The 18881-nt window shown below is 34.7% G+C and overlaps 1 protein-coding gene across 1 annotated transcript; it reads left to right on the top strand.

Moving 5' to 3' along the window:
- Nucleotides 1-1480: 1480 nt before the first annotated feature.
- On the top strand, nucleotides 1481-14131 carry LOC26528814 (ras GTPase-activating protein raskol). The gene is made up of 4 exons (XM_023179023.2): nucleotides 1481-2191; nucleotides 13443-13555; nucleotides 13775-13801; nucleotides 13907-14131. The coding sequence occupies exons 1-4, from the start codon at nucleotides 2113-2115 to the stop codon at nucleotides 14129-14131; spliced, it is 444 nt and encodes a 147-aa protein (XP_023034791.1). The 5' UTR covers nucleotides 1481-2112.
- Nucleotides 14132-18881: the final 4750 nt, after the last annotated feature.

Here is an 18881-nt window from a genome sequence, read left to right as displayed (position 1 = left end):
CACTAGTAATAGGACTACATTTTCGAATCCTAGGTATAATGAAAACAAACACACAAACTTCTTAAATTGGATCCTCTATTGGTTACATCTTCCTTATACCATGTTTATATAATGTATTTAAATAAATTAATTCATATTCATATTTTAGTTTCGAAAATGATTCCAACATGAATGTGATATATACTAGTCCTTGGCGTATTTACTTCAAACATTTGCTAAAAGGATTTTAAATTTTAATCCTTTTAAGAATGGGTCTACTCTATAATAATAGAAACATTAGTAGACAAAGAACATATATTTCTTTGTCTAAATTGTTCCTGAAATGTGAATTAAAACAATGTGTGTACATAACAAACATTGTTTTAATTCACATTTCAGGAACAATTTAGCAATAAAACTTAAAGAAATTTCGTAGAGAAATTCAATTAATTGTAGTTCAAGTTTCATTGAAATCACTTAAAAGGGTTTAAATGTCAATCCTTTTTAAAAATAATGATAGAATAACAGTATTAAAAAACAAAAATGTACATATATATATTTTTAAATATTTGTAAATTTTCAAACCTAAAAATATGCTAAGCATTTCAAATTTCATTTAAAAGTAACTGACTCTTTTAAATCAAAGCTATTTTAACAGAGCGCTGTTAAGTGAAAGCTGTTAGTTAACAGACTCCCAAGTTGCTACCAGTATTTTAACTCACTGTTAACATTTGTGCTTTTGCCGCAAGTTATGCTACATATAATTTTCGAGCGATTTGCCATCTCTGGAAGTACTGACACCTTGGCGGTTCTGGATTTTTTTGTTTAAATTTTCAAAGCTGGTCAAACGGTCTGTTAGATTAAGGATTTTTCTCACATTAAAGATCTGGTCACACCGTTTTTAGTTGTTGATTTTTTTTTGTCGAGGCGGGCGTATAGTGCGCGGTCGCGTTTTGCGTGAAAACTGAATAAAAAAATACGTTAAGCCCAATCAATTTTAAATTTGTTATTTATCAAATAAAGTAAATAGCGTTAACAATAAAACGAATACTCAACTCAACATGATATAAATCAAATCAAATCACTAAGTTGAGTGCGGCTTAAAGGCGGTTCTTGTTTTTCGGTTGTTGTTTCAATTTTTTTGGTTTTTTTTTTGTAATAAAGTTAAGCAGAATCGGTGCAACAACAACAACAACAACAACAGCCAACAAAAGAATATTCCATTTGTTGGTCAAAAGTTTTGTGTGTGTGTGTGTGTAAGAGTGCTTGTTGTTTTTTTTAACGTGTGTTTTATTTTCGGGAGTGGGAGTGCAACTGTATGTGCGTGTGTGTGCGTGCCACAATTTTGCTGGAGTTGTAAATAAAAATACAAAAATAAAACGCACACACACAAATCTATATGCATGTATCTATATATAAAAGACACAGATTTATATACACATGTACATATACATAAGCACATATAAAGTTTTTTCTGGTTTTGGAATAATAATAATAAAACAACAACAAAAAGCAGAGAAAAAAATAAAAACCAATATGCGGCCGGCCTTCATGGCAGAATATTAACCCAGAGCCGAGCATCGACGTCGCTGCTTCTGCCTCGTCTGATGCCCGCTGCCGCTGTCGCTGCTGCTGCTGCTGCTTCTCTCTCAGCTGTTTGAGGCCAAAAACAATAAATGGAGATAAATCAGTTATAGTTAAGCCAACAAAATTAACGAACGAACACAAAAAAGGCAAAAAATAAAAAGTATATCGTAAAACGGAATCGATGCCAAAGCTAACAAATAACAAAAAACAACAACTTGTTGTTGTATTTGTTTTTAATCAGTTTTGTCTTTCATTTAAACAATAAATAAAACAGCAAAATCAATATTCAAATTAGACAGCAGCCTCACTCAAACACAACAACAACAAAACGTCATCAATTCGATAAGTTTGGACGATAACCTGACGAGAGAGAGAGAGAGAGCAAGACCGAAGGATAGCGGGAGAGTGTGAGAGAGCAGCATCCACCCACAGCTAGATACATACTAGCCCTTTGCACCCCCCACACATACATATACATACACACACACGAACGTGCTCATCATCATCGTCATCAACAACGTTGTTGTTGTTGTCATCGTCAACAGGATGGGACGTCGCACATATCTAAATCGATCCTATGCCATATCCTATCCCAGTCGCATTGAGGGCTGGCTTGATGTATGCGGTGAGTACCAACAAGCACCCCCAAGCCCCACCCCACAAAAAAAAATAAAAATTAACTTAGCTTTGAAAACGAGACAGAGAGCGTGAGAGAAAGAGACCGTTTGATGATGGATACCGGATGCAGTTTCTTTGCCCATCTCTCATATGTCTGTCTCTCTTTCCTTTTCACTACTCTCTCGCTCTGCCTTGCTGCCCACCTGTTCAAACGGTTCTGATATGGGAAAATTATTTTAGTTTTTCTTCTTCGTCTTCGTCATCTCTATCTTTTCCTCTTCTTTTTCAGCAAGAACATAAAGTGTAGTAAAGGGACAGCAGGTTCATGCCTATTTAACCGTTATCTTGCTACTTCTGCTTCTTCCTCTTTTTTTTTTTGTTTTAGCATTAGCATTTTTACCTGTAGCTCATTTATTTGTTTGTTGCTGTTTGAGTTGTGAGTGGTTGATGGCCCGGCAAGGTAAAACCTAAATGCAAATACAAATAGAAACGGACACGCAGACACATGAAACGTTTATGTACACACACACACACACAACCCTCAGCAAGGCTCGCACACCCCACAAAAATGCAAAGATCTTGGTTTTGTATGAGCAAAATGAAGCAAGTGAAAGAGACATTTTTGTGACCTGTATGTAGATAGTTACATATTTAATGGATGGGGAGGGGGTGGTCGGTAGGTGAGGGCATGCCGATAAGTGGGACAGAGAACAATAAACGAAAAGGCTAACCAAGGCAAATGGCCTAGCCAATTCTTCTTCTGCTTTTGCCGTTCTTCTCCACCAACTCAAGACTTATTGCCCATATTTGTATTTTTTTTTTTTTTGTTACGGTTTAAGAAGGAAGGTGTGTTTAGTGTATTGAAAGGTTTGTCGCTCCCTCTCTCTGTGTGTGTGTGTGTGTGTGTGTGTGTGTGTCAAGGTCATTTATGACATTTGAAAGCAGCCTTTTGTGTTGCCCACACACACGCACAGCACATCCGATACGCACACACACACACACACACACACACACACACAGGTTCGATACATGTTTGACATCATTTCCCTGTCATGTTTTTTCGTTCTGCTGTTCTTCCCCCCTCCACAACCATCACCTGCCCTTGCCATCGTCTTCGTTTTCTTTTCTTGGCTTTTGCATGTCACTTGGCCATGTTTAAATGTCGTTTGGCGTGTTGTCTTTGGTTTTTGTATTTTTAATACCCTTCACACAACAAAGTCAAAAGGGTAACGGATTTACTGCATTATGTGTTAATACAATTTAATGATCGATCAATGAAACACATATCATTTTGAGGTTATGTATGATAATGAAGTGTAAATAAGGTTATGTTAAGTATTGGTAAGATTGAAATTTAAAATACATGTGTACGTAGGTCTCTCTTCTTCTATCTATGCTGTCGATCACAAGGTATCCCGCAGTCGTTGGTCGAATTTTTAACGCTTAACGTTTTTTTTTTGTCGTTCTGGGTTTAGAAATTGTTCGTTATGAGGTCACAAAAAGCGTTAAAAGGAAGACAGACAGACTGTGAGTGAGTGAGTGAATGAATGTGGGGAGACGGAGAAGAAAGAGAGAGAGAGAGAGAGATAATAACAACAACAACAACAAAACTGAAGAAGAGAAATCGTTTGGCATAGTTTTTATAAGTCACTTTGCCCGCTGTCGCATCACCTGTCCGTCTTTGGGAACGGTCAATCGGTCCCTCGATCGTTGTTTTTCTTCTTCTTGTTGTTGTTTTTTGGGCCGCCTCAGATGCAGTTAAAGTTCGTTCACATTTGATTATGTTGTTTTTGGCAAAACAAAAGGAAAATTTCTTCATTTGGGATCTACTTAGAAAGTGAAGGGGAATCTCCCTCTCTGTCTCTTTCTCTCTCTAGATGAGAAGGAGCCTAGGCACATTAGTTGTAAATGCAAAGGAGAGTGGGGGAGGGTGGCGGCTGCAGCGGGGGGTGATTCACAATTTTCTATTTTCAAGTATTGACTGGCTGCCGGTTCGTCGTTGTCGTCACAAATGTTGCCCAACAACTTTCTATGAAAAAATTCACTTTTTCCTCACCATGTTGTGTGTGTGTGTGTGTGTGTGTGTTGATGTTATTGGTTTGGGTTTAGTTTTTATCTTATTTTTTTTTTTTGGGACTTGTTCCGTGCCCAAGCTGAAGCCGGGTTTTAGCAAATCGAATCTCCAGTAGATTAACACAAAAAAAAAACGAAAAAAAAACTACAAAAAGGAAACTTAGTGTAAGTCATAAAATTCAGAGTTGAGCGGAATAGAAAAAGTGATTCCTCCACACTCTGCATTACCATAACGACTAAAATATACTCTACCACTTAGTTTTGATATATTGGCAATTAAATAGAACTTTCCCAACTAGATTCTAGATTAGATGCAAAAATCTGATAGATCAAATTGTATATGAAACTTAAGTATCTATATATGTTAGATGCTAAATATCATATAAACTTTGTACCCTAGGGTAGAGGGTAAAAACCAAAGACCCAAACCCGTTTGACTACACCTGAAATTGCAACAACAACAACAAACAAACAAACAACATTGTGGAAGACCAGGTCCAGGTCTTGGCTTAGTGATTGAATAATTGTCATCAGTAAATAATACACATAAAGAGTAAAAGAAAAAGAAAACAAAAATTATTTTCGAAGCAAAGACTTAGAGATACCCTATAAATGGTCAGTATATATAACTGAGATTGATGCTAATCCCTTTAATATAAAGTTTAGAAGTATCTAACAATCAATTTGAGAGAATTGATGTACAATCAAAGTATAAATATATAAAAAACTATAGCATATCAATGATCTCTTAGTGAAAAACACATCAACGAATGAGTATACCTCATTTATTGCAGGGTACACAAAACACACTTGTTAATTATATTTGTCAAGTGGTGGAATGACAAAATGAATTCATCTCAAACCAAAGAAAAAAATCTCGACAAAAGCCGCCAATTTAGGCTAAATGCGTGCATATCAATACAAATAGCAAATAAGTATTACATAATACTAGTAGCAACAACTTTTACACAATAAAGAATTGATTAAACAAGATTTTCTGTGTGAAGAGAAAGACATTAACAATAGAGAATTATTCATTCTGTCTGGTTTCATAAATATGCGTAACTAAGTGAAGGCTTTATGAATACATTCAAAACTGTTGGTCAATAAATACTCATATGGGCGAAAATTTTAGAAACTTTTAACAAACGAAATCGTATCAAAATAACCGAATAAATGTATTATTGAATCATTCGAAAACTTAGAATAACTCTGAACATCAACAGATCAGAGTTTTAAGAATGAAGTTGAAAACATTTTGACTATTCATAGCATTCATCAAATATTTGTTCGATAGATATGTTAATATTTGAATATTAGAATTGAATATTTGGGTATATTCCGTTCAATGTTTTATATTTTTCTTTTCCTCTTTACACGTGAGGCTCGAATTTGAATCCGGCTCACAATAAGATGGTCATATGGTAAAAACATTTGTTTCTGTGAGTATACTCAATTGTTTCTACTACTTACAAAGCTTTGAAGGGTCATTGGTTTGCATGAGTAAATATTCATTTCTCTCAACTTAAAACAACTTGAGTTATTTTTAACGGAAAAAGCATACTAATTCGTCTCATACGCTTCTCTATAGTTTGTTTTGAAGTGAACACATTCGTATCATTCGAAAAATTTGTTTCTGTGAGTGTAATCGTTCATCTCCTTCCTGTTCTCCAGATCAAAATACTTACAAAGATACTTACAAAGAATATTAGACACTTTTAAGGGTCGTTTTCTCATTCGTTTTATTACAACAAAATGAGATATTTTCAATGAACGATTGTTTGAATTAGTATTCGACTCATTCGATTTTCTATTATTTGTATGAGTTTCTTATTATCATTCGGTTCTCTAAATATATATATATAGGATTCAGCATAAGCATTGATCAAATTAATTAATAAGTTTGAGTACTTGATTACCGTTTGTATTTAATCAGCCTCATTCATTTCATATGTCAATTTGAATGATTCTATATATTCATTGAATAATGTTTAATATGTTTCATTTAAGATCTCGTCAGAGCCCCCGTTTTTGGTAATTCCCTCAAACGCTACTGTCTCCAAGTGTTTGAAGCAACAATAGGAACCAAATAGAAAGAAATATAAACATATATATACATATATATATATGTATAGTATTTGTCTATAAATGAATTGACAAATCAAATGTGGCCATTGGGTTGGGTTCGCGTTGTGTTGGGTTTTAGCTATTACATGATGAGAAAATCCATGTTATGCTATAAATTCTGCATTGTCTGGTCTCGAATGTTGATTCCTACACCCCCTGGGCCCCTTCTCACTCTCTCTCTGTCTCTGTCTCTGTCTCTCTTTCGCATTGTTTGGCATCATCATCATCTTTAGGAAAGAGTACATTAACTTTGTCAAGATGTTTGCAGTAAAAATATCTTCTTATTTCTCGTACAAGATATTGAGTGAGTGAGGCTTTTCGTTTAACGTAATTGAATCGGTTGAACTATAATCTAAAATTCAAATGATCTTAATCTTAGCTAACTCTCCATTTGCCTGAAAAAAAACTCTTGCGTGTGTGTGTGTGTGTGTCTGTTGTTTTTTTGCTGGTTTTTTGGATTCTATTCAATTTGAACATTTTGCATTTTTCCCATAAACCTAATTAAATGCGTTTTGCCTTTAATGTTTACGTAACTCTTGTGTGTGTGTGTGCGTGTGTGTGTATGTGTGAGAGTGTTGGCGTGTTTGTTTTATGCATTTGGATCAACAATATATATATATATAGACACACATATATATATAAATATGCATAATTACATACATACATACATATACATATATGTTAATGAGGGCTGGCCTAAAAGTTTTCAAAGAAAACCCGACAAATGTGAATTTTCCTGGGAATTCTAATTTAATTCATAAGTTTCCTAAATCAAAAAATTGTATAACAGAACAACGAAAATCCGTGAAAATGGTTGCAAAAACCAAATTCTAATTGAGATCTTTTGTTAATCGCACTTGGATTAGATATTTTTAAGTTGGAATTGTATTAAATTGACAGTTTTGTAAGGAAATTCATTTCATTTTGTCTTCATTTTGTTCATCGTCGATTCAAAAAATAACTTTATTTTCCTCTCACCTTCGACTAAAATTAAGAAACTTTATGGCTAGCATTGATAACTTTTTGGTTAGCCCTCGTACCTTTGCCCTTTTTTTCGTCTCCTTCCTCTTCGCCCGCCCTCATTCGACCACTGCTGCTGGGAGAGAGACAAATGCAACATGTCGTTGCTATTGTTGTCATTGTACGCCCACAACAGAGAAGTCTTTAAAGATGAAGAAAGGAGTGGGGTAGGGGCAGAGGACAGGAGGGAGGAGAGACAGCTGTCTGCCATGCGGAAGCACAAAAAAAAAACGCTCACCCACCAATTGGGAGTGTAAGTGTGTGTGTGGCTGAGTGTAAAATGAGGCTGACTAGGCCAGAGTGAATGCTGGAGCGGAACGGAGAGGAGTGGAGAGTGTGAGAAGGGGAGTGGGGGGTAAGAGGAGAAATAGTGGCACTGACTGGCCTATAGGGGCTGGAACTTGAACTGGAGCCGGCGCCTGACGCGACACGAAACAAAACACACATTTCTTCGTTTTTTTTTTGTTTTGTTTTGTTTCTGTGGTTTGTCGACGACACAAGAAGAGGATGGAAGAGGAAGACAGATAGAGGGGGAGGCGGATGGAGGAGGAGGAGTAAAAGAAACAGCTTAGCCAACAGAACCAGACGTTGATCTTTCCCAACCCCAAAACTCACATTCATTCTGCTATTCTATGAAACCACACTTCACCCACAGCAACATCAACACCAACACCAACACCCACACATAAACACACACACACGCACATTTATATGACGCATAGCATAAATTATTTTAAATTACTTTTAATTGGCAATGTCGTCTCTCTTTCTCTGTTTTCCTTATCTTTATGTCTTTTTGGGCTTCTCTTTAACATTTTTATAATTTAATTTTCAAGTCCACACACACAAAAAAGAGAAAGAAACCGTTAGCAATTAACGAAAATTGCATGAAATTGTTAAAAAATTACACAGAAGTTATTTAAATGAAAGAAAGGCCATCTCAGCTTAATGAGGATTAAGGTTGGTAAAATGCATTCAAGGATTCTAAAGGTCCTGAAGTGATGAAGGATCTGGAAGTAGATCAGTTATTTAGGCGGGAAAATCAGACTTGGGTGCCGACATTTTAGCCGTTCATTTACTTCTTCAAGGATTCGTTACATTCAAAAAGTAACAGCCAATTTATTGTCCCCTTCTACCCTTTAACTCATGCCATGCCCCTTTCCCCATGTGGTTAAGTCTGTTTTAATATAAATTTTTACATTTTTGAGTCACTATAGATAGGATGCTTTAAAGGTCCCGAAAAAGTTAAAACTGTGTGAGCTGATTTAGCCAAGAGAGTTCTGAGAGTAAAGAAAAAACGTCGTGTCGACATGTTTTACTAACACTTTTTGTGTATCTAAATGTTTTAAATATTTACAATATGCAAGTATTAATACATCATTATAGCAATACTTCGAACATTGTGTCCTGAAGGACACACACACAGTGCGTATACGTTATTACGTATACGTTAACTAAATAATAAAAGTGCCAAATGCAGATGCTGCACAGGGCTTAGACATGGGCCAATGCTGTCAATCAGCTAATCAGTCAATAAAAGTGCTTACTCCAATTCTAATTTTAAGAGTCTTTTAAGTCAAGCCTTTAGAATTTATCGATCTCTAAATCAAAAGTCAAAATGTACGTATGAAAAATGTAGTCGAGTTGAGTTCAAAGAACTTTCATCGAATGCTCCGCATCGATGGCTTCCTGCAGTTCAAAATGTCAATTAGATAATTTAGAAATATTTCAATTCATCAAAACAGAAAAATAATTAGAAAACTTAATCAAACTAATCGCTCGAATGTATTGAAGTTTTGTTTTTCTTGTTCGATGATAATCTTTTAGGGTTATTTTATACTGTTAATGAACTGTTGAATGCATGTCGAATGAAATGAAATCATTATTATACTCGGATGGTCTCCTCTCTTATGTCATTCATATTCATGTGAAGTCAGATGAAATGGAATGTCAAGTGTTTGAATGAATGATAAGGCGGCGACCTCATGTAAAAAAAAACCAAAAAACCAACCCAAAACGAATTATTAAGAATAATTTCTGAATGTAAATAAAATCATTTTTTAATTCCTCATTCTTTGGCTCTGGCACTGCTCTTCCTTTATCTCTCTTTACCCCCCTTTCTCTATCTCTCTCTCTGTCTCTGTCTCTGTCTATCTCTTCTCTTTCATGGTTATGTGGCTGGCATTGGTTTTTGTGTGATGAAAAGATATCTTATCATTTTTATTATTATTTTTTCTTGTTCTCAATGAGATAATTATAAAAAATAATTGACATTGTTTTGTCGTAAATATGTATAAAGAGAAATATATTCACTTCTTCTTGATAAATTCAAAATGATGAGAATAACGAGAAGTTCTGGAACTTGAGATCATATTTATGTGTTATGTGCGATAAGCTACTGTTGTACCTGTTAGTTTGGACTATACACACACACACACACACACACACACACATACACGTATGTCTACTTAGATTCTTCCAAACTCTTTACCTAAGCAAAAAAAAAATAAGAAAAGAAAAGAAAAGAAAAACCGCTGACCAAGTGCATTGAACCCGAGAACTTCAAAGCGAGAAATTCTTATGCAAAAAAAATAAAAAATAAAACTGAAAATGAAAGAAAGAAAGAGAGAGAAAGAGAGAAAAAGTGGGAAATGAGCAAACGTTTCAAAAAGATTTGCAAATCGTATTAACAATTTAACCGACTATGCAATACTCTACATTAAGTAAACTACTCTGCAAGTCAAGGCAAAACATAGGGAAAACTAATGTGGATTCGATCTGCCCAGTTATTGGTATATACATATGTACATATCTGTAGATTATATGCCAATTCTTGGATAGGGTATACAAATTAATTGCAAACTTGCTGAGCAAAGTTATGCGATTCGGCTATGGCTATGATGATGATGACGTCGTCGTCATGGTTGTTGTTCCCGTTGTTGTTGTTTTTGTTGTTAGTTAGTTGCCTCTTACAATTACTTACAATATTTATGTTAAATGTTAAATGGACGGCGCCGTCGACTCGAACAATTTCTGTGTACCTATTTATGTATTTACATATACATGCAAAATATATGTATGTATGTATGTGTGTGTGTGTATGTATCTAAAGACCTACAAACAAATTAAGTGCCTTACATACAAATACATAATCATCATTACATTTGGTTTTCGTTTGTTGTTGTTGTTGTAATGTGCATTAGTTTTTACCATTATCTCAGCAAAATATCCATCAATTGAGATTCAAAAAGAAACTCTCCAAATGAGTGGATAGTATTATCTGCTAATTGTTAGTACCTCTTTATTAGGTCAAACAGAATGCTTCCATCTTATATCTGATGTATCTGCCTAATTGGGTGGCATATCTTAACCATTTGAATATATATGCAATAATTCTACTTTTGATCATCAGTCGAAAAACTGTTTAAAATATAAGTTACCCATGGTTAGGACTCAAACAATTTACCAAAATATTTCAATAGGATCCCTAAGTTTAAAGCAAATGCAAATGGTAAAATGAAATGCTATATTTTACATTAATTTTCCATAATTAATGCTATGGCGAGGGCGGATCTAGGGGGGAAATGGACTGCTAGAGGATTCATTAATTGCAACAAATTTTTTTATTTTTCGTATGGCTTGAATCTTTTTTAACCCACCGTGTTTGATCCGCCCAGTTGCAGATGGTACAAAACTCCAATGCTCAATAGCATGTGGAGTGGAGTAAGGAAAAATAAGTCTTCTCCTCTTCGAATTCCAGAAAGAAGTCATTTTTATATTTCGTTTTTATGAATTAGAAGCTCTTCATGAGCCATGTAACAGAAGCTTTTAGAACATGTTAATGTAAATACAGTGGTAAGAATTCCAATAATCTTAAACAAATAATATAAGAAATTTTAATATATACAAATCTAAGTTAACGATGACGTCCTCCAACACACCGAATATTTTGAAACTACTTAATATGTGTTTAAAATTTTTTAAGACCTTATTGCATACTTTTGGGAGTAAATGTTGTCTTGAGCATATTTTTGAAAAGAAGTGTGCCACATTGTCTCTTCGAATCAAACTAAAACCTCTAAACGTGACTTTACCTTTGAGTTTTCAATCCAATGGGATTGTTTGCACAACGCTTAAAGGTTTTAGTTATCATAAACTTGTGGTATATAATGGAGGTATATGAAATGCTTAAGTCGAATTGTTAGCTCTATAATCTCAAAGTTTATGGTTGACTAACTTCTTTTAAAACTGATGACGTCATAAAAAAACTCAAAGTCACAATTGAAATCTCAATTTGTAAAGATATTTAAGATATTATATGCAATGGCAAGGCTATAAATTGTTATAAATTAAAACAAAGCTCAGTTTTAAAAATAAAATAATAATCCTATAGATATTTAGCTATATTTATCTCAATTTGAACACTTGGGCCTATTTGAAATCGGAAAATTTAAAAGATTCTTTTTAAAAGTTGGATTAATAAAATGTTAAAGAAAAGAATAATATAAATGTTAAGTGAAGTTAAAAAAAAATATCACATAGAACATGTAATATATTTGTTGTTGTTGTTGGCAGTGCTGCAATTTTTGTAGCTTTTGTTGTATTGTGTTATCTCATGCTATAAAATGAAAAGAGATGATAGAGTTAGAAAGAGAAAGAACAAGTCTGACATGTGACGAACGAAATGAGATGTTTGAGAACCTTTCCGTTGGCATTGCTTGCACGCAACACACTGAGATTGGATTGAATCAATCATCAACAACATCATCATGAATGGGCAAGGTGGGTGGAAGAAGGGTAGAGAGTTGGTATGGATGGGCAGTTAGTTCAACTTGGCTAACCATTGCCATTATTATTGTTGTTGCTGCTGCTGCAGCCGCTGCTGCTGAATGCATACAATTTTCACATTAGAAATAAAATTACACCAGAGAGAGAGAGAACCAAAGAAGCCCCAGACATAGACACAGCCACAGCCACATCCACAGCCTGAGATGCCGTCAGTCATTCAGTTCACTCAGCCAGTGAGTCTTCTACTTAGTTGCAAGATACATTTATAATTTCCTTTCTTCATTTGTGCACGCAGCAGCAGAGCGACCCAAAAACAAAAATCACATATACAGACATACATACATACATATGCATATTTTTAGCCAGGCTATGCGAATCTATGTAAATGGCTCTAATCTAGATTTTGATTACCAAAACATTGTCGTATTTATTAAGAAAAGACAGAAGCAAGCTACATCAATTGAGCTTTAGATCTTATCGGGGAAATTGTTAAACTGATTTTAAGGTACTCATAAATTTAGTTAAAACTATGTAGAAACTGAAGTCAACTTTGTAAAGTTTGTAAAAATCTCAAAATATATTATAGTAACATTCGTAAGAACTAACTAACTAAACTCTTTGCAAAGTTTGGAAAACTATCGGCCCTGGCATTGTAAAATAGGGGAAATTTACTCACTAAAGTATGCAATAGACACAGATTTTCATTTTGAAATTCTATGAAAAACTTTTAAAATATCTCTTATTAAAAAAAAATGGTTCTTGTCTAAAGTATTTATATAGTTTAATAAAATATAAGTGAGTAATAATATTTAAAAAAGTAGTAATGTTATTACAAACAGAATTCTTTTACCGCATATTGCATACTTTGGGGTGTTGATTTCTCCTTTTTTACATATTCACATCCTGACTCTTAATAAAAATTATGAACTTGCCAATCTTCATTATTTCTGTTCACATTTATTAATTAAAATCAGATAACTATAACATATAAGGGTCGATTAGGGAGCTTTAAAAAATAAACAGCAAACTTTTCCAAGAATTAAGACGGCAAAAAAAATTTATTTTAAATTAAGCTTACCCCCAGATTTATGCCATGAAATTGCTTTTTGTTCAAGCATATTTTAAATGCTGCCTAAAAGTAGGCAATACATTTTAGATTAAAGAAAATTTTTCATTGTAAGACTTTAAGGCGAAATAGATTTTTTTTGTGTACTAATTTGAATATTTTTACCCTCTTTTTATATTTATAGAAACGGAAGGCGAATTGACACGTCTAATTAAAACATTACCATGGGGCCCACTCTATTGTGTCCTTCAGCAGGACGATCAAACATTCACAGCCTACTGCAGTGAGGAGATATCGGTAAGTAATACCAACTTTTGTTTATGTACATAAACATTCATACGTATTAACTGATGTAATTATCCACTGCTAAATTGTAACTGTAACAACAACTTAATCACTTATCTTGTCTGCATATTTGTGTATCTCTTCATCTATTTTCTTAAACACTTGCACAAAAACAACAAAAAACAATAAACAAAAAACCAATCCATAACAATCTGCTACTAACCTGTGTAGATATTCCCGGCTACACCTAAAAAAGAGGTGGGTAACCATAGGCTTTATTAGTATATAACTTTGAGTGTATCTCTAAATAGAAATGAAGCCATGTTAAAACTAAACAAAATATGTGTTTAAATTTCTCATTAGCTGGGCGATGTTTGCTATGAGGATATACCACGCGTTCGTCTCGATCGTGTACGTCGTCCGGCCAAAGCTCTCTGGGATGGTCCACCCACCTTGGCTGAGGAGAATGAAGATTCCGATGGCGGTGGCGGTGTCGGTGTCGGAGGTGGCATTAGTGGAATGAGCGGCATCAATGATATTGTTCTAAATACAACACTCTACAATGATCTAGGTAAGCTTAATATTTAGTTATTTATTCTAACTGTTATGAAATCTCTTGAGATGATATTACTCTCACTTTGTTTTTGAAAATTAGTTGGTTCACTTTTGTTATGCAATTCTTTTGATTCCCTACTTCAACATCAACCATCAACGAGTTGGCAATTCGAGTTCACTTCAGAGTTCGTGCGGTCAAGCGGCGCTTAAATTGAGAGAGACAGAGAGAGAGAGAGAGAGAGAGGGATAGACAGAGACAGTGCTCATCAGGGTAATTGCAGTTGCCGCTCTTCTTCTTTATGTTGTTGTTATTGTTATTTTGTAGGTTTGTAACACTTTTCGATCATATCACAAAAACAAACCAACATACATAGAGTCATGGTTGGAACCCAAAGGGGGCTGGAATATCAGGGGGTGTCGAGACCCCTCAAAATATCGGTCTGATATTTTTCGCCTCGTCTTTTTATGCCCATTGAACGAGTCTTTAAAGTGATCTTATGCTACCTTTTGACGATCGTACACCCTCTAAAAGTGTTTTTCACATCCGCCCATGCTTAGAGTGAATCGTCCGCTCATTCACTCCACAATTTGAGTTCAGTTCAGTTTGGTTCAGGAAAGGAAAAATTTGTATCGTATCGTTGTTCGTCACGCATGCCAAAACATTCGGCACAATAACAGGCAGGCACTGGTCGGTCGATGGGTGAATGAGTGGTTGAGTGGGTGGGTGGGTGGGTGGATGGATGGGTTTGTGTCGGCGGCGGTGTTGGTGGATTTACCAGACTTCTTTCTTACCTAAAAGTGTTAAAACAAAGTTTTGAAAAGTTTTTTCGTAATTTTAAGTACTTTTAGGTTTCTTAAAATTTCTTTTCTAACTTACGTGGTATGACTTATGGACAAACGATACCAATTATGATCATTGGCCCCAACAAAATCCAACCTAATTGGAATTTATACCTAACTCTACCTGATCAATTAAACTTCACATCGGTAAGGGTATAAAAAATTCGGGTTTTTTTCGTTCCTTTTGTCGGGTTTTGAATTTTAAGTTAGAAACTGTTCTACCACTTTTGTTTCACTTTCCAAACGTTTCATCAATGAAAACTGCAGCCAGGTGAGTGAGCAAGCCAGCCAAAGAGAGAGAGAGAGAGAGAGAGAGAGAGAGATGATAGAGAGTGCAAGATTGTTTGCGTTGTTTGAGGGTGGGAGGTTCAGAGGGGATAACGCCATCAAGAGCAAGAGAGACTTGCAACCAGCTGACACAATGCTGCTGAGTGACCTTTTGACGCTGAGTTTGCGCTTCGTTTCCGTTTCGTTTCGTTTCACGCCACTGTTTTTTTTTTTTCTTTCTTTCTTTATATTGCTGTCTTTTTGGGGCTGCTGAGAGACACTTGGGGAAACGAAGACAGAGACAGAGACACTCTGCTGCTGCTGCTGCTGCTACTGCTACTGCTGCTGCTGCTGACGATGTCGCTGCTGTCTGTGCTTCTTCGTGTTTCATTTTCATTTCAGTCTACATTTAGCTTCCGGCGCAGGCGGTTCGTCGTCTGCTTGTGGTGCGTTTCGTTGTCGGTAAACAAATAACAACAGCAGCAACAACAACAACAACAAAACAAAACAGAAAACAAAAAAAATTATGGAAAATAAAACTGGCAACAATTTCCATTTTCCACGTTCATTTCTACGTTCCTATGTTGTTCGCTAAGAAAAACGTTCGTTCGTTGGTTCGCTCGTTCACAGCTGAGTGGCTAACCTGGGCTAAGCCTTTGCAGTGTTTTTTTTTTTTACTCTTCTGTTGTTGTTGTTGTGTTTTTGGGAGTTTTCTTTGAGTTTTCTCAAACAAAATTTGTTTTTTTTTTCGTTCTTTTACTTAGTTTTTTTTTTTTGTTATTTCGTGTGAGAAAATCAAGTATACGTATAAATGGAAAACTATGCGTTGCGAATTTGAAAATGTTTCTAAAAATAGATGCAAACAAAAACAAATTCTGTGTCTCTGTGTCTGTGTGTGTGTGAAAATGAAAAACGCGCCTCAATGAGAACGCACAAAAACGAAAAACTACATACCAAAAACCCCAAACAGAACCCCTGCCCCATGACCCTCTCCTCTCTTTCTCTCTCTCTTTACGTCCACATACAGCTCATCATCTGACTATAAATTTAGCAAAAATCAGAAAAACTAGCCAAAAGCAACGCCCACCAAAGCGAGGACGCACAAGAATTTGAATAAAGCGCTAAAACTAAATACAATATACTAAATAACTAAACACAATAAACAAATTTGCGACGAGGCTTATTAGGAAACCGAGTTTCTTAATACCCTAGAATATCTAACAATGCAAAACTCTCGACTTTCACATACGTTTTTTTCTATTTAACGATCTTTAAATATTTTTTGGCTTGATGAATAATGCGGAAGATATTCTGTATTAATGGTGGGAAAACAATTCTTACTATAGGTTTTGCTATGCAGATTGACTTGCTGACATATACATACATATATAGGTATCTATATATACTATTTCTTGTGGCCTCCACTTGATAGGGTCAGGGGAGCGTAGAGGTACAAAAAAAGTCAACTAAATTAGGGAAATAAGTGCTTGACACCGTTTTGTTTTATTTAAGTTGTTGGCGGTGGTGGTGGTGGTGGTGCATGGCAAGAAAAGAGACACCGGAAAGCCGTTTACGGCCATAATCGTATCCGGATTAGCCGTCAACAAATGACGACAAACATAGCAACTTGTGTGTGTGTGTGTGGGTCAGACACAAGGGAGTATGTGGTCAGAAGGAAGTCAAGAGGCATGACATACATATTTATATACATACCAACCATATATAACGGTATATATGTACATATATGTTTGTGTGTGTGTGTGTATTTAAATCAAAGATTTTAAGCCCGGCTTACTGTAAACTGGCTTCCGTTTTTCTTTTGTTGTTGAAAATAGAAACTAAAAACAAAACTAAACAACACCAAACAGAATAAAAAAAGGTAAAAGAAAAAGAAAAACCAGCCGCCAATTGACACCAATTAAATAATTTGATGCACATGACCCACATTTTATTTATATATTTACATTAAATGAGTGTGCAGCAGCAACAAAAACAACAAAAACAAAAACAACAATCAACAGTTTGGTGAAAATGCTAAAAATATTAATGCAAACATTAAGAACATAGCAAAAACAGAAGAACAAAAACAATTTAAAGTTTATCTGACTGATAGTTAGTTTCTTGTTACCTGAGTTAATCAAGTCACAAGCCAATACAACTAGTTTGAAGACAACTTTGTTTACAACTTAAGTAAAACATCTGATGGGGCTGAAAGCTGTTTTAGTCTTTAGTAATTTAATATACATATCAACTGGCTGGCAAATTATAATCATTTGTGAATGTAAAAAAAAAAAAAAAAAAAACATAAGTAATTTAGTTCGATTTCTCCATCTCTCTTTCTCTATGATTTGCATGGATTGTCTCTCCTTTTGTTGAGTCTAGGCTCAGTTCAGTTTTGATCGTTAATATTGTTGGAGTTCATGGCAACAACAACAATAAATAAATAGGTACTAAAAAAAAAAAAAAAAAGAAGGCCTTTGCCAGTTTTAAACAATGAGACGTTTTTGTTGTACATGTCACATTATGAGACTGATGTTGTTGTTGTTGTTGTTGTTGTTGTCGTTTTTTTGAGTTATTATGGTACAACAAAGATACACATCTCATTGTTGCGGGTGAAATTGACTGCTAACGACTAACTAAATTAGATACACAACTTGTAAATACTCTACATTTATTCAATGTAGAGAGAGAGAGAGTTGTATATACCCTTTACTAAAATGCCTGCCTACAGGGTAAAATAACAACAAAAACAAAGTGAACAACTGACAATGCAGTGCCTCGATCTGTTTTTCGTTTTTTTTGCTGCTGCTGTTAATTATATGCGCAAATAGTTAAAGTTGAATTAAAAATGCAATGCAATGAGGCTTGGCTTTTAGCTTGGCTTGTTTGTGTGTGTTGCCTTTTTTTTTTCGTTTTTGATGGTGTTCTTCCCCTCAGTAAAGTTTATTAACTATTATACACTGTAAACAATAACAAATATTAAGCAATTGAAAGCATTTTTATAGCTTAAAAGTAAATATTTCTTTAGTTCATATCAAAAGTAACAACAATTGAGACTTGTTGGTCAATATCTCAACAACAACTCCGAAAGTCAATATCAATTTAATATCTGAAAGTTGTTTAATCAATGTTTCATTAGAATCCCTATATAAAAAGTAACACGAGTTAGATATAGAAAGAGTTCTGAAATGACCGCTAGGTGCGCTAAAGTGCTTATAAGAGTAAGCGAAATGGCATGCCTTTTGTTGTTAGAAAAATTTGCTTATGAATTTCACAGTAACCAATTGATTTCTTTATCCTTATAAGGGATATAATCGAATTAGACAATGTTTGGTTGTCCATTTGTCGTTTTCTATGCCCAATTAGTGACTGAATTTTTAAAGCATTTCAATTTCAAGTTGTTATTTTAGTATTATGTACTAATATAAGTAATACGATTGTTCAAATTCAGACGATCGAACAACTCTATAACTTGTATATTTCTTTTTTCTAAGGATTAAGATATTGAAATACAGAAAGTGGAGTTTGTAACGGCAAAAGTATATGAAAATATAGGAAAAAAAACTTATTTTCTATATGTTGTGTAGTTGAATGTGAAATTTCCGTTAGTTTTTAAAGTTGTTTGCCAGCGTTGTTGCTGCTCTTTGATTGCTAAGTTAAATAATTTGTTCCAACA

Source organism: Drosophila willistoni (assembly GCF_018902025.1).
Source record: "Drosophila willistoni isolate 14030-0811.24 chromosome XL unlocalized genomic scaffold, UCI_dwil_1.1 Seg141, whole genome shotgun sequence".
Classification (NCBI taxonomy): domain Eukaryota; kingdom Metazoa; phylum Arthropoda; class Insecta; order Diptera; family Drosophilidae; genus Drosophila; species Drosophila willistoni.
This window is presented reverse-complemented; position numbering and strand designations above follow the sequence as displayed.

Coding starts and splice junctions, on each gene's coding strand:
- LOC26528814 (XM_023179023.2), top strand. CDS start 2,113: ATGGGACGTCGCACATATCTAAATCGATCCTATGCCATATCCTATCCC. Junction 2,192..13,442: donor GGGCTGGCTTGATGTATGCG/GTGAGTACCAAC, acceptor TTATATTTATAG/AAACGGAAGGCGAATTGACA. Junction 13,802..13,906: donor CGGCTACACCTAAAAAAGAG/GTGGGTAACCAT, acceptor ATTTCTCATTAG/CTGGGCGATGTTTGCTATGA.